General features: G+C 37.5%; 1 protein-coding gene across 2 annotated transcripts in view; it reads right to left on the bottom strand.

Moving 5' to 3' along the window:
• Nucleotides 1–16,365, bottom strand: part of lmbrd1 (LMBR1 domain containing 1) — a 52,978-nt gene that overhangs the window by 15,806 nt on the left and 20,807 nt on the right. For both annotated transcript variants that reach the window (XM_071480883.1, XM_071480884.1), the window contains 5 exons: nucleotides 14,150–14,223; nucleotides 6,246–6,371; nucleotides 5,380–5,532; nucleotides 961–1,025; nucleotides 765–867 (listed from right to left, as the gene is read on the bottom strand). In XM_071480883.1, coding sequence (XP_071336984.1) covers nucleotides 765–867; nucleotides 961–1,025; nucleotides 5,380–5,532; nucleotides 6,246–6,371; nucleotides 14,150–14,223 — 521 coding nt within the window. The remainder of the gene's footprint in view (nucleotides 1–764; nucleotides 868–960; nucleotides 1,026–5,379; nucleotides 5,533–6,245; nucleotides 6,372–14,149; nucleotides 14,224–16,365) is intronic.

The following is a 16,365-nucleotide window of genomic DNA, read 5'->3' on the forward strand; positions in this document are numbered from 1 at the left end:
CTGTGAATGGCAATTTCATTTGTGCATAATGCAGATGCTGTACATAACATGCAGAATAATTATGGCTAATGAGTCGTTTACTTTGTACCTTATTTACATCAATCTTTTATACAATGCACTTCAACTTTACACTTTTTATTTCCTGTATTTCCAAATGTGGTTCACAGAAAAATGTATAAGATGGAACTTGATTGAATGCACAATATAAGCACCCCCTGGAGAGTGTACAGTGGTTCTAGATTAGTTGGTGTTGTTGAGCACCGCATATGGTAATCATTGTTATTTACAAAGGTAATAGGTATGTTTTTTTCTAATTTTGTCTACCTTTTGCACTTTCCATCTTTTATCCTGGCCATTTTACCTCTATTGTGCTCTCAATTATGTTGGGACTTGCTCTCAACCCTGCTCCCCTGAAACATTAGATTTTTATATTTTTCTATACTTATAAGAATGCAAAATGCACTTGTGAGTATGGCTTCACTGAGGTACAATTTCCCTTTTTGCAAATTTGTTACGTCATGGTATTTGGTAAAATAGAAGTGGTGCCTATTTTGTAGTTTTTGAAGTTTGCCTGCAGTAAACTGAAGCACATACACTTAAAATTTTAAACAGTATTACCAGAGCATTTAAGAAAAGCCAAGAGTAAGGCTTCTAAATTACACTTCATTTAGGTTAATGATGATGGAAACAAGAATATATGACTTTAAGCATATCTTAATTGAAGATAATCATCTTTTCAACATGAGAGATGAGAGGATACTCACGGGTTGTAAGGCTAATAGTAGTTCATTCAGAGGATTGGTTAGGTTGGTGCCAAAGATTATGAACCCAGAGCTGATGCCAGCAGAGTGGAGAGCTTTATCCAAGCTGAAACAAACAGAGAAAAAATGTCCAGAATTACACTGTATGACACATTTGTAAGCTGTATTGTCTGAAACATTAAGACACATCATGACTTACTTTGAAATGAATAGGGCAACAGTGAACAGCAGTGCAACCAGAATGAAGAAAATGCCCAATAATATCTGCAAAAAACAAAATAAATACATTATAATAAATGACATGTAAAATATGCACTCATGGTGAACCCCATGAATGAACATTAAAAAAAGGCAAAAGTATGTTTTCAAAGGCATGAACTGGGTCATCAAATATAACCTTCCTGTCATGTCTTTTGTCAAGGAGGGACCATATGGCTTGGCCAGTTGCAGTTTGGCACCTTTGCCTAAGGTGACAGGGGGGAAGCAATGGAACAGTCCAGACAGAGTGGGGAGGTTGCAACGAGGGAGGAAAAAGGTGGGTGGCAGCCAAAAAGGCAATAAACCCTATCAACTGCTAGCCTTCAAGGTGGTCTTATACCTAAAATAGCTTGTACCAGCCATAGCCAAAAAAGATGAGTGAATACATATAGAAAACTGAGTGCAATTAAAATATATAATGTTGCACTGATGTATATATCACAATGTCTTTATAAAAAAGATTGCTGCTAACTATTAGTTACCAAGCTAATCACACAAGTGGCCATGTCTCAGGAAAAAAGTGTAATCACAAAAAACTTGCTATACGGCTGGACTACATATAGTCAATGTGTGAAATTGTGGACATAGTTGAAAACTGTTGTGGAATCGCTGTAAACAATTGACATCATTCTGTCCTATTCTCACTGTCTGTGCTCACATGTACATGTATTTTAATACCCAATAAATTTAATTTATTTTATTTAATTTATTTAATTTTAGTTCCTAATAAAGCTGTTTGTTTGTTTTTCTGTTGCCAGACAGTGGAACAAGTTTGAAAAAGTGACTGAAACACAGCTCATAAAGACTGCATGTTAACTTCCAAGCCATTTCCAAGCTGCTGCTCTGCTGCTAAAATCCAGATTTTATAACTGTGACATCGTCCGACAAAATCAGAAAACATATAAGTTAAAGACAAAGACTATTCTGTGATTTCAGCTATAAACTTGTAAAATGATCGTGCAGTGAGAAAGTTAGAATCAATAGAATATCTTTCCTGTTTTGTTTCAAACTGCTCAATAACAATAACTGGGACATCATCTGACAAACTTACAAAACACATAAGTTAAAGACAAATATATCAGACATTAAGGGCATTCTATCATAATTAGCATATGGATTCTTGACTTATGGCCAAAAACATATTTTGTGAGGTCACAGTGATCTTTGATCACCAAATTCAAATTCTAATCACTCAATCACTTGAGTTCAAGAGTTTGCTTGTGCCAGACGCAATGAAATTCCCTCCAGATGTTCCTAATATATTGTGTTCATAAGAATGGGATCGACATGAGGTCACAGTGATCTTGACCTTTAATCTTAGACCACCAAAATATAATCAGTTCATCTTTGAGTTCAAGTGAACTTTTGTGCCAAATTTGGAGAAACTCCCTCAAGGTATGGCCTTGACCTTTGACCACCGAAATTGTACATATGTAAAAGCTCAAAACCCAATGCCTCTGGACACGACTGTTGTCAGCATGGAGCAAGAACTGAACTTTGTTATTTAACGCACTTTTTCTTACACAAAAAGTGAAATTCGAAGGAGGAAGCTATTATATATGAAAAAAAAAAACGTGTAAATGACAAAAGGTGAGATTTATTTTCATATGTTAAATGAAAAGGTGGCCTGTGTTGTTTTTTAAACAAGGAATGGCATTATTATACATTAACCCTCTGGCTTTCACTTTTGTTTAATGATTGAAAACTAGACCTAAACCTATTTTGTGAGGTCCAAGCACTTTTTAGTTGTACATGTTCCACATATTCAGTAAGTTATTTTCACCTTCCACCAGGATTGATATAAACAGGACAGCATGTGATTGAGAAACAGTGGAAAAACTGCTCTGGAGAAATCACAATCATTTGGCTTATCACTCTACACCAGAGCCTGAGTGTACAGTAAATAAATCTCCCAACTCATTACTGTTTAAATTTGAGTCTGGGGACTGTCATTAGCAGCAAGCCTCTTGGTTAAAGACAAACTGTTACAGACACTGGTTTAAAATGTTTGTGCATGCCTGCAGTGCAGTAAAATACCAGAAAATGAATAGCAGTGGGAAAGTTAAATGTGAACTAGAAAACTAATGTTGCAACTCGTCCTGTCCTTAAAACAGAAAATGTGATTAGAACAGTGGAACCTATTTTAATTGAATCGCCGTCGGTATGTTGTGTACAAACAGAAAATAAGGGCATATCAATCACCCATGCTATTATGCTCATATAAGCGTAATGCACATCAAATGTTCAAAGTATTAGGTCAAGTAAAATATGAATGGGCGTGTGTGCAGTATTGTGTTCTCACTTCCAGCTGCACCAGCTGTGCTTGTCATGTTGAACTTGCTCTCAGCCCTGCTCCCTTGTTACATGAAAATATTCTGAAGTTATTAAAGAATGCAAAATGCACTTGTGAGTATGATTCATGTGGGTGTAATTTCTCTTTTTGAAAATGTGTTACCTCATGGTATTTGGTGAAATATAAGCAGTGCAGTATTTAAAGAAAACAAACCGCTAATTGACATATGAGGCAATATGACTAACTGAATGTATGTAGCTGCTATTGTTGTTGGGATTTAATCATTTCAAAGTTCAACTGCAGTAAACTGAAGCACATGCACTTCGAGGTTTAAACATTATTACCAGCATATATAAGAATAGCTGAGAATAGGGCTTTTAAATTATACTTCATTTAGGTTAATGATGATGCAAACAAATAAAAAAAAAAGACTTTAAGCTTATTTTAATTGAGGATAATCATCTTTTCGACATGACAGATGAGAGGTTACTCATGCATGCCATTATGTCTACATAAGTGAAATGTTACATCTAATGTACAAAGCGCACACAGATGTACCTAGGTGTACACGAGGATTAGGTCAGGTAAAATATCAATAGGAGGGTGTGGAGATTAGTACAGTGAATCATTAACAGCAGCATTTTTGTCAGTCCCATTACTGTGCCTGTATGTGTTTTACAGCGAAAACAGGAAATGTATGAGGAGAAAAATAATATTGCTGGTCATGTGCCTTTTTAGGCCGAGATAACATGTTAGATACAGTCTGGTCATCATGTTTTTCATGCTAAAGGGTTACTAAAAGCTGTACAGATGAGAATGTTTTGATTGTTTTATTTTTGTGAATAATGACAGCCATATTGATAGCCATACTGATCATGACAGCCATAATTTTTTTAATTAAAAATGCAATACTGTTTATGCCAAACCGATTACAAAGATGCTAATGATCACAGCTGTTGCACCCTGGTAACTGAGTGATTTGGGATAAAGATACAGTAAGCTGTTAGGATTTGTGGGAATAGACAGCCTTGGGGGATTTTGGTTGTGATAATAATATTTTCGTGGAACTGTGTTAAATGTGTGTCCAATGAGTCTCTCGGATGTGCTTTTTCTTTATCAGTCTTGATGGTTTAAGTAAAAACTACTGTAGGAAACTGTGTGCAATGTCTATTTATAACTGATCAATGTCATCTGTGAAAAAGCGTAAATTTTGTAAGGTTATTTTGTGCTGGTGCTGGATGTATAAAATTTAGTTTAGGCACCCACTTTGTTACTATATTTACTGTGCTTTGAAAATCTCTCCTAAATACTCATCAGTGCATCTTCCAGATGTCTGTCTGTACTGGGCCACTGTAACTGCTGGCACCAAGGAACCAACACGCCCAAAGCTAAACAAGTGATGCTCTAACCCTAAAACCACTTGGGCAAATTTCAAGATGGGAAAAATGATATTAAAATTCCATATATGAAGTCCAAGTATTGGTTGCCCAACCTGAAAAAGTACAATCAAAGATTGTAAAAGTTTGTGGTTGCTTTGGTTTATCCCTGGGGAACCATGAGATCCTGACTGAGAAATGTGAGACTCCCTGAGAGACTTCAGAGTAAATTAGGTGAAGAGACAACCCAAGGGAATCACGTAAATATACAGTTGTGTAAAGTAGAACTAAAAGTAAATCTAGAGCAGTCAGATTAGAACTTGAGCACAAAGAAACAGTTTGGGAGGAAGATTCTTAAGCTTGTAAAAATGAACAAAGGCATGATATGCGGCCATACAAGAATTTTTAATTACATTTTTACACTATACACTACTATAAACTACTAAGAGAAGACACTTAAAATTAGGTGTAGAATATCGTGCAACCTAATCTACCTCTGATCAAAAATCTATTAAAACTATAGTGTCAATCAAAACAAGGCCAGAACACAAAATACTGAATAATTAGTGTTTGTAAGATCACATCCAAAACATAGACCGTTGAGAGGATTTGTTTTTGTGTGAAATACAGTCCATATCAGACATATAATTTACTTCTGTGTACGGAAGCCAATTCCATAATGCAGACTCACCTTGAAAGGTCTGAGAGCACTGCCCACTTTAGTGCAGCAGTTCCTCTCTGCAATTTCCAGGTGTCTCCCCCTGCGCCGGAGGACCTGCAGTTTGCCCTCCAGCTCCTGCAGGTTGTGTCTGTCCCTTGAGGAAAGGGGACGTCCGTCTTTACACTGTCAAAAAGACCAACAAACAACCAAATAAATCAGTAAATACACATATGCATTTATTTACCAGTAAATAATTTGCACTATTACATGTCAAAGTTGCTATTTGTCCACCTTGACTGTCTGACATTTAACTTATTTACAAGTATTAAACAAACATTTAGGCCATTGCTATTAAACTATTAAAGCAAACTCTTTTGGGTGTTTCCTATATTGCACTTAAGTTCTTGTTTGTAACAACTGTGTATGTAATATTTCATACAACCATACCGGGCTTTCAGTAAATACATCTATGCAGGGGACAGAGGAGGAATGATGAACACACTGGACTTTTGTGTTCAACTTCATATTGCCAATGGCAACTAATAGCAACTAAGAGATGTGTTCACTTGTGTTTCCCTGTTTGTGCTGCCTGCATTGGAGAGGTTAGCTGATAAGGACAATGCTAACCATTCATAATTGTGTGCAAGGACAGAGCAGCTCGGCACACAGATCAGCTGGAGGCTATGCATGTGGACCTTTCAATGAATGTATGATTGTACACTAATGCAGATTCTACTAAAGCATAAAAAAGGAACATTTTCATTGATATAATTGTTGTTAATATAATGATATCTCTTTTCATGTCTATGAAGTTATTTCATGATTTATAAATAATTTGCACTGTGTGATCATGTCGTATCGTGCCAGTGCTTGATGTGTGATTTGGTGAGACAAACCTTGGTTTTCAGCTTTTCTATCTGATGCTCAACATCATCAATGTCCTCTGTGTTCTCCAGGCGTTCATACACCACACTCCGTGTGCCTTTTATCAGATTCAGAGGCAGCACAGACATACCATATGCCTGAAAGACAGTGCAAAACTACCATTAGAATCATTGTCAGAGTGGGATGACACATATGGCACGTGCATCCACCCACACATACCCACCCCTGCATGATGACAGAACCATCATAATGTGGAACATAACAACAGTCAAATGGGGGTAAGTAAACAGACGTACGGCAAATCATATACTTCCTGGCTTCCCAGGTTATGTCATTTTTGGTAGAGGAACAAAGATTAAAATGGTGGAATCTATAATTGTGCTGAGGTTTATTGGTGAATTTGCTGCAACCATTTTGTGTGGATATCACTTCCCTATAGCATCCTGATGCAATTTACAGCTTAACAGTGCCCCCATGTGACAGCACTATCCACTATCCAGGATATGATAAAATTTTTACAAGCAGAATTTTAGAAAGAAAAATCTGGGTTAGAGGAAGAGGCATCAAGGTGCCATCAATCTTGAATGACTTGAATGTAAATGAATACACATCAACTTCTCTTTTCTGTGTGAAGTACATACATTGTGTAAATAATAAACAATTATAGACAGACATACAGAAGGACATACACACATACAGTGACAACAAGGAGAGACAGAGAGAGAATATGTTGGAAAAAAAATTAAAAGGCACTTTCAACTATCAGTGGGCCTCAATTTCCTGAAGGGATGTTTAATTTTTAATTAAAAATGAGAGACATCACTAATACCAGGAAACAGACCAATCAATACAAATGAAAATAAGAGCAGCAAGCCAATGCTTTCCTGCTCTCTCTTTGCCATCTCGCTTTTACCAGCTTGGAGGAGTGCCATTTTATGGGTTCATAATAAAACAAAGGGCCCCTCTGTGCAAAGATACTTTCAACCCAGTCAAAAGATGCTGCCCTCTTTCTTCTATTTTTCAAGTGGAGATACGTCAGAGCCTATATTTTTCTAAAACAACTTTTACTAGTTTCTGAGTGTTAGGTAGCGCTAAGAATGTCGCATGGGATACTAAGTCAGGCTAGACTATTATTAGTCTCTGCTGTGGATCTCTGCTACGGGCGAATGTCGCCTCCTGCAATGAATCATGGAGCTCTTAAGGCCGGAGCATGTCCCGAATATCAAACACACTCATAAAAGGAAAACCTGCCCCAGATCCCAAGAGGAACATTTCCCTTTCCCTCAAATGTGCAACTACATGGGAGAAATATAAAAGAAAAAAAAAACACAGGTGTCCCTCTACTAGAGTGTATATTTTTAGCTCACACATAATCATGCATGCTCATTAAAGTTATTTTAAACCCCACTGTGGTCAATAATAACTAGAAATAGCTCAGAGCAAGGGGGGTGGGAGTCTGCGTGTGTGTGTCGGGTGGGGGGGGGGGGGGGGGGTGGGGGGGGGGGAGTGGTTACTGGTTGAAATCATTCAGAGAGAGTCATGTGAGTACTGAGTGGGAAGAGGCAGAACTAGGTGGACACAGGTCTCCTACACAAGCCTTGTCTTTGTTGATCTTTCTACTTGTGATGGTGGAGCTAAAAAGGAGGAGGAAGAGGAGGAAGAGCCCCCCCCACACACACACACACACACACTTTTAATTAATTCCACTAATTAAATATATTAAACTTAACACATAGATAAATATTCCCATCAAGCCTACAAATTTGGCAATATACTCGTTTCCCTACTGCCATTTGGTTAATAGTGCAGGCTGGGCCATTAAATAAGACTCCACAAACCTGATGTGGAACAGTTTTGATAGTGTATCTTTGTCTGTATTAGAAATAAAAGGATGATTAGAGGTCATAAGGTTCTTTCACATCACACGTTCTCCAAAGAATTTTATTTTTTTATTTTGAATTGTGTGCCGTCTATGTTTTCCATGAATCCAGATTAATAAGTCTGTAGTAGATCTGTGATTACTGATATTCACATGCACTACCTGACAATTGAGGAGATGATCAACAATTGTCCCCTGCCAATTTTAAGGTGTTTTTTTATGCCGTGAAATAAAATGTTTTAATTAAGTGTGTAAAAACTGTAATCAGTCTGCTGTGGTAGCTCACCAGTAATTTCCTAAATATGTATTTTACATTCAGAAACAAAATGTAAAAGAAAATAGCCTAAGCTCTGCACCCTCCAGCGCATTTTCTGTTTGTTATGTTGGTACATTTGCACATTTGAGAAAAGGTTCCCCAAGCAGCATATGCCACCACTCAGCTCTGTCTGGTCTCTTCTTTTACATGGCCAAGTCACATTTTAGGGAGGCGGAAGAATAACTCGACGGAAAAACATGATGAATGTGATAATAATGAACCTAAGCCATCTTGTTTTGTTAAGTTTATTTAATCAGTAGTGACAAGTGCACTATGGGATCCCAGCCATCTCAAAGTGGTGATAGTACTGAAAACCACCCCTCCCTCTCCTCCATGGTTGAGATGATTGAATCTTTTGGAAATGAGAGACACAATTCCATGAGCTCTTTCCAGTCTATTGTGGATTCATTTGGTTCTTGCTTCCCAGAAATTGGAACTTCCCTCTAACATACTTTTACAATTATGTTTAAAATGAGGTTTGACCAACAAAAAAAAAAAAAGGAGCAGGCCAAAAATTCAAAATGCTTGGGATCACTAAGAACCTAAAAGGGCCAGGTGTATGACTGCTTGCTTGTTAAAATCCCCCCATTGCTTGACTTAGCACATCGTTGTCATAGTCCCGAGCTGAAACGAGAACCTCTTCCACCGCAGCCAACCATGATTGTCAAAGTCTATCACTGTTAGGTCAAACTACACATCCTCTGGGGAAAAAATCCACAGACTGCAGACTAGATGGATGCTCCATCGCTATAAGCGTTGATGGGGAGTTTTGCATTACAGCCTAATGTTTTGTCCTCTCACACATTAGGTGTTTTTTTTTATATATATAAATGTTGTAATGTGTCTAGTTTTTTTTCCAAATATCTTTTGTTTTTAGTGTGAGTATTACTCTAGACAATGCAGATAGATGTACTGTATGTTTATTCCACTACATGTCTATGATTAATCATTTAGTGGTGTCAAAAATGTCCAGATGGCTCATATTCAGAATCCTACCTAAATAACAATCATTTAAAATCAAAACGGACAGGGTTGGTCAGGTATTTTATCCCCTCTACAACCTGGGGAGGTGGGGTTGCTGTCTTAATTCTGAGGGCCTCAAGTGTTATTATAATGGAGGTCAGGACTGACAAAGTGGTATGATCAAGGGGCCATTCTATGGTGACACACTTGTACTGAAATATTCAAGTATTATTTAAATATATTTAAATATTTAGTTTAGGCAAATCACACAATGGGACAAAGTGATGCAGACATGGTGTAGGGTTTATACGCAGATATTTCTAGGCTCCTGTACGTAATGGGCTGCTATGGAAAAATGTCCATGAGATACAGTGTATTTATGGTCCACAAATTAGCTTTGAGAATAATCTTGTTTAACACCTGAGCATGCCCTCCATAGACTGATCCGTTCCATTGTTAACATCTTTATACCCTACTGTTCATCAGTATCTAAGGTCAGGTTCAACAGTGAGAAGTGTCCACAGTGATGATTTAAAAACCATCTTCAGAATCCAGAGTTCATTCAGTATTTTACAAAACCGTTACAATAATGCCAGATAAAGCCCAGATGTTTCTGCCAGTTTGGTGTGAAAGACAGGTTTTGACTGGTGGCTTTACATTGTAATTTTCTAAAAATGTAAAGAGAACCGCACAACAGCAAAACCTTTCACATTGAATAAGATATAGAGAGAATTTGTTGCCAATGCTTTAAATAATCTGGCACTCCAAATGGATACCAGCTCGAATTTTAAAGACAACTGAGAAATATATTCTTTTTATCAAAGATCAGAAGTACAAATTTATCAATAAACCAAGCAAATATTTTGTCTAACTTGGGGGAAAAAAAGCACACTGACAGCCTGTCCCAGTCATTAAAAATGAATCAGGTATTTTAGTACATTCATCCTCATGTCACATATTTTATTTATCTTTGTACATTGTGATTCTTTAATACAAATATTCTTATCACTATTTCCTTTTTTCCTCCTGCAATGCACAAACAGAAAGACAAGTTCAATAAACTTACTTGGCAAAAACACATTGCAGTGCAATCAATGACCAGCAAAATAATAAAGTCATCACATCTGACAGCTGACTCCTAACTTTTTAAAATCTTTTCAAGGCCTTCAACCTTACAACTGATTTAGCTGTTGTCTGCCTCTTCTGATCTGGTTTTCTTGTGATACTATGATTATAGGAGAGCTTTTGGCTAGAAGGTTATTGTCAGAAAGACGTTTGACTCTAACCACTCTAACGTCGGACTGACGTTACATTTTGGTTGGAAATGAAAATGGGCTTGACGTCAAAACCCAACATTCACTAACCAGCATTGTGATGTTGAGCTGATGTTTAGTAGAAGCTGGATTTTGCTCACGACCAGAATGTTGAGATTTTTGTCAAGATTACCTTGACATGAGACATTTGGAAGATGTTGGATTATGGTTAATTAACAACACAACTTAAAAACATAATATCAACAGTAAGACTCAAACATCCATAATACCAGATAGCTGAAATGGGCTCGCCTACATGAAATACAGCCAACATGTCTGCCATGTAAAGGACCTGTTTGGCTTTGTTTTAGATTATAACTTATGCAGTGATGTTACAAATAGCTGGATTCATCCTTTTTGGCCCAAAGTTCTAGAGACATTATACCAAGGTTTACTCTTCTTTAACTACAGTGATTGCAGTAAGCCTACTGTGTGGTTAAAGGGCTATGACAATCAGGGATGTCCTAATCATGTCATTTATCATGCTAATGTTTGATTTAAAAATGTAACACCTTGAAAAAGGATACATATGGTCCATCCTTGGCAGGGTACAAATACAAATACAGGTACGATATGCTTGGTAAGCAAAAGAGGAGTTACTGCCCTGGTAATGTTTGTTTAATGTAGTACCTTCTTTTTAGTTAATAGCATTTTGCATGTTAGACAGTGTTATAAAACCTACAGACTAAACAGTTCAACTACAGTGAATGTTACACACCATGTTTTATTCAAAATCCAATAACTGAGTTCTAACTTTCAAACTTCAGTTAATAAGTATAAAATTGGGTGAGAAATATCTTATGAAATATAAATGCTAAAAATCAAAAGTAAATATAAAATATGGAAATCAAACAAGCATCAAAGGACGGAGAAATCTAAAGTAGTGACAACCTTCTGATTCATTAAAAGGCAACATCTCCCCAGGTCAATCTCAGGGCGTGTGATTAGATCAACAGACATTAATCTTCTCAACTTTAGTTCAGCATCAGCATCTTAAGGTTGGCAATTTAAGAGCAGGAGAAAGGTAGGCCCACAGGAGACAGAGCCATGAGAGTCATAAGTCAATATGCTAGCCTAGCTTTTAAATGAAGCCGAAGGAGTTCACATGATGCATGAGCTTTGAGATCAGTCTCATGTCATCACTGCTGGGTACAATCAAACAAAGAGGGAGACAATACAGGGAATATGCATGTTCAAACATTCCAGGTAGTGTGGAGGACATTTACCATAAATATAGATTTGCATTCGCATTTTATTATTGGATGAAACCCTCACCATTTAAAAGTGGCTGCTTAAGTATAAAGTGATTTTCATGTCAAATTTAATGCAAAGTTAGTTCACTATCTGACATTAACTTGCTGTGTTGGTAAAGTGTTAGTAAAGGTACAGTCTCTTACTATCTCTGAAGCCTGCTCCCTCTATCAAACTGACACTGACAGATGTATATATTTTCAACCATGGTCAAATGACACACACAGAAATTTGTATTTTTATGTATGTTAGGTCACCATCACTTATTTATTTCTTTCTTAACAGACAAAAGACTGAAATTTAATTAGTTGACATTAGAGTAAGTGACTAGTAGGACAAGTACACCTACAGTGTGTTAATAATGTACCACAGAAAAATAAATTAATTTCATATTTTACAGAACTTTAAGTGTAACCCCATCTAAGGGTGAGCTCTATTCAATACTGCACCACAACACCTTAACAGATACCATCAACAACTTAATACAAACATTTTACATGTAAACTGTTAAAAGCTTTGGTTTAGTTTAACAGAAAGTTGGGCAGACAGACACCAAACCTAGTTAAAACGGAAGACACTTAGGCTTATGGAGGATGCCTCTGTTTAATATAAATTTGTGTGCACCAGAGAGAGGGCGAAAAAAAAAGAGCAAAAATGATAAACTTGCTTCACTTTGCATCGGTTTTGAGTGCACCAGGTTACAGTGATGAATACTGTTTACATCACAGAGTTGTTTACATTAGAAGATGGCTAGTACTGCATTAAGTGATAAATTTGCACAGAAATCATGGGCAACATTTCCACTCCTTATGGAAACTGTCACTAAGATTCCACTAAGTTAATCAAGCTTAATAGTTACACATAGTAAAGAATGATAAATCACACAGCTCTTTGCAAATATGGTTAGGTTGCCACTGAGAACGGTTTTAGAAGAGAGAGTAGAGAGCAAATAAAGTGAATGAAGGGATAAAAAAGTGAGATAAAAAAGGCTTCTGTATTTGAGTCTGTGAAAATAAAAAAAGGAGGGGCAGCTACTGTTTGTCGCCCAAAGGCCTGATTTCTTTGATTGACTTCATCAAAACAAGAAACATCAAAAACAAATACACACTGGGAGTTTAGATTTCCACAGGGCATTCACAGAGTCCATATCAACATGGGGTCAGTGCAAATCTAAGCACACTTCCATCCTCAAAATGTACTAGGTAATTATTCACTCTTTAGAGAACTGTGAGAAGCAAAGTGAGAGAACAGTGGATAAAATCCCATCTGAGATGGATTATATGTCCTAAAGGGAGATTAGTTCTACAATTTACTTGACTCGGTTGTGTATTATTCATTACAGCTCCACATTCAATTGTTGTGTAATTTGTCAAATAGGACTCTTTGAGCTCAACAGAAACTGGATAGATTGGGGTTGGCTGTCACTTTTACTCTCACCCCCTGGGTTGATACCCGAGGAGTTTTTTGTATTTTTCCCCAGCAGACATTACTCCCACCCCCACATCAGCACCACCACCACCAGGGAATATTCACAGTCTAGTTACTAAGATAGCGGCTATGAAAAATGGACAGCATTAACAAGTGTTACAGCACGGTCAATTTTCCCGATCTAGGAAAAAATGAAAAACCGCAGAATGCTGAGGGAATCAAAATATAGGCATATATTAATGGACACTGAGGCAGATCTATATATATAAATAGACAGCAGATAAGTGGTTGATAAGCCGGAGAAGGGTGCACATACATCATGCAAAAGTCTCAGGTGCCCAGATGAAAGACAGCAGTTTGAGCAATTTGAGCAATTGAATGCCAGAGCTCTAAAATCACAAGGCATTGCTAATACTGAAAGGCCACTCCATCACTTGGTACATCTCAACCCAATAGATGGAAAACCATTTTTACATTAGAAACTTTAAGAAACCATGCTGCAGTTCAAAGACCATTTTACAAAACCATGCATTATAAACCATGACATATGAATTGAAAAATCGTGTTGGGTAAATCTGATGAAAGGAAAATTATTCTTTCTTCATACCTCAAAACAAGTTCTATGTCAGATGTCTCAATAAGTACAGGTCCTATTAAGCTACAGGGCTGGCAAAATGTGGAAAGCATGTCACTGGATGATTTGTCTTAATTAGTGTGCTCAACACATGAAACAACATCATCCACTTGTCTCAGGTCCCAACTCACCGTGTAAGTGATCACTGCCAACATGCCAATCAAGGTCAAGGTGCTGATGGAGAAAGACAGAGCAGCTAGACCATCTGTGGATGGGAAAGCAGGAAAGCCATTAGAGATTTGACCTTGACCTCAGAAAGAAACATCAATAGACTGTTTGACATGGACTTTCATATGGGCACTTTGATGGTGTTTCAGTTATGTGGTGCTTTTCAAACTCAACATTGACAGCCAAAATGTTTCCTGCATTCACACCCCAATGCAGCTGCTGTATGAGCTGAGTAACACTGCATCTAAATTTGTTTGAATACTCTACAGATGCTTCTAAAATGGCATTGCCAGACTTCTGTAGAAAATCCAAAGGGAAAATTTCATAAAAGCTGTTTGACGTAATCTAGATTGCTGACAAAGCCCCCACTGTGCAGTGCAAATATTTCAAAAGCAACAGGAGTGTTGTGTGTCTTGGTGAGACAAAAACTACTGTCATACACAGAGCCAGAACTGCTCTTATCAAACTGAAGCTGGTACACAGGAAGGAGCAGGATGCAAAATACAAATAAGGAAGCTAATGTTAGCTGCAATTACTCAGACAACATTTGAGATGGAAAACAATACAACAAACAGTTTCTCACCAGTTTATGCTATAAGCTAGTAAAAAAAGATATAGAGGAGTAACAGGGACATTGTTTTTGAAAAGAGGTGAAGCACTACACTGACTGTGCGAATAAGGTCAGGTTACTCTTGATGTGGAGTACCACTCAGCCTGTAAACACAGTTGTATGTCTTTTGTGGATCAGGAGAAGCGTTGCCAGATTCAAGGAAATAGTCTTAATGATGTTATTGGGGCTATAACAACTGGGGCTTGGAGACAATACATTTTTAATAATAGAACCTCCATTATAAACTGGGAATAGATATTCAAAGATGTGAGAATTTACCAGGTAAGGAAGGTGTGAAAAGATGCTTTTGGAGCATTGTGGAAATTGTAGGATTTAGTACCATACAAGAGACTAAAAGTCAGAGTATGTTGGTACCTGCTGCTTTGGTTTTGATTATTCTTTTTTAAATGTCTTTTGTGAGTTCCCCAACCTTAAGGACATGCAATGCTAAATTGCTGTAGTACCTCTTTGAAACAGTGGCAAATATCATAAAACCTCTGCAAAGCCAATAATAAGACCACATAGCTAGACACCATGACAGTAAGTGGAAAATGTCTTTCATTTTAGTTATTTGCATGAACTGATCCAGTCAATGCCTTGAGTGTAATTAGGAATCATTGTGGGAAAATGCATCTCATCAGAAAAGACAAAAAAGAGTCCAGTTGAAAGAACTTTTTAAATTGAATGCTTTGCATCTTAACTGGCTACACGCTGATATCAAGGACGCAGCCCATCTTGAACTGCAAAGACGTGTCTCTGTAAATGTTTCTAAAGGGACAATTCAGGGAATTTATTCCCTGAAAAGGAAACGGGAGGAATGTTATTGACATGGACAAGGACAAGGCATCCCGTTGGTATTCTGGTAGTCTTGGATTTATTATCTGCTTTTAATGAATACACCGTAGCCAAGTCTTCCTCTGGAGACACATCTGGTCAACATTTTATGTATTCACTGTCATTTCATACACTGATTACCAACAGTGTTTAAACAGCTGGATCTTTCAATGTATGTAGGTTGAGTTAATGTGTGTCACCTCTGATTGAGGCAGAAAGGGGACCACCCATCAGGCAAGGGCAACAGTAGGTGTCACACCAGCTGTCAGAGCTGGAGTGAGAAGACAGCGATTGATGAAGAGACTGATTGCCTCTCTCCCCTGTCAAGACCCCACCTGTCATAGGGTGCCATGTAAAAAGCTACACAGTTGTCCCTGTATAGATATCCCACATCCTCTCAGCAGTATCTTCATAGTGCCCAGCCCACCTGTCAGCATGAGCATAGGTGGTTCTCTGCTTGCCTTTCTCCTTGACAGAGGCATTTCATTGGCAATATTAAGTCAGTATTCAGGGCATGTATGAGTTGTGCTGTTTATAACATTTATCACTTTCTTTTAGAGGCATTTCACAAGCAGCAGGACAAAGAGGTGGAAAATTGAGATAAATTATATACCTGCTCCCTTTTGTATTGTATGCAAAAAGAAAACTTTGAAGTCTGACAGCTGGGCTGAACATTAACATTTGAATACATGTTTCCTTTTCCCGAGTGCTTCATTGCGATTTTGCTACCTTTGT

This window comes from Trachinotus anak, unplaced genomic scaffold (genome assembly GCF_046630095.1).
Source record: "Trachinotus anak isolate AG129_WGS33_773 ecotype Australia unplaced genomic scaffold, CSIRO_AGI_Tana_v1 ptg000007l, whole genome shotgun sequence".
In the NCBI taxonomy this organism is placed as follows: Eukaryota; Metazoa; Chordata; class Actinopteri; order Carangiformes; family Carangidae; genus Trachinotus; species Trachinotus anak.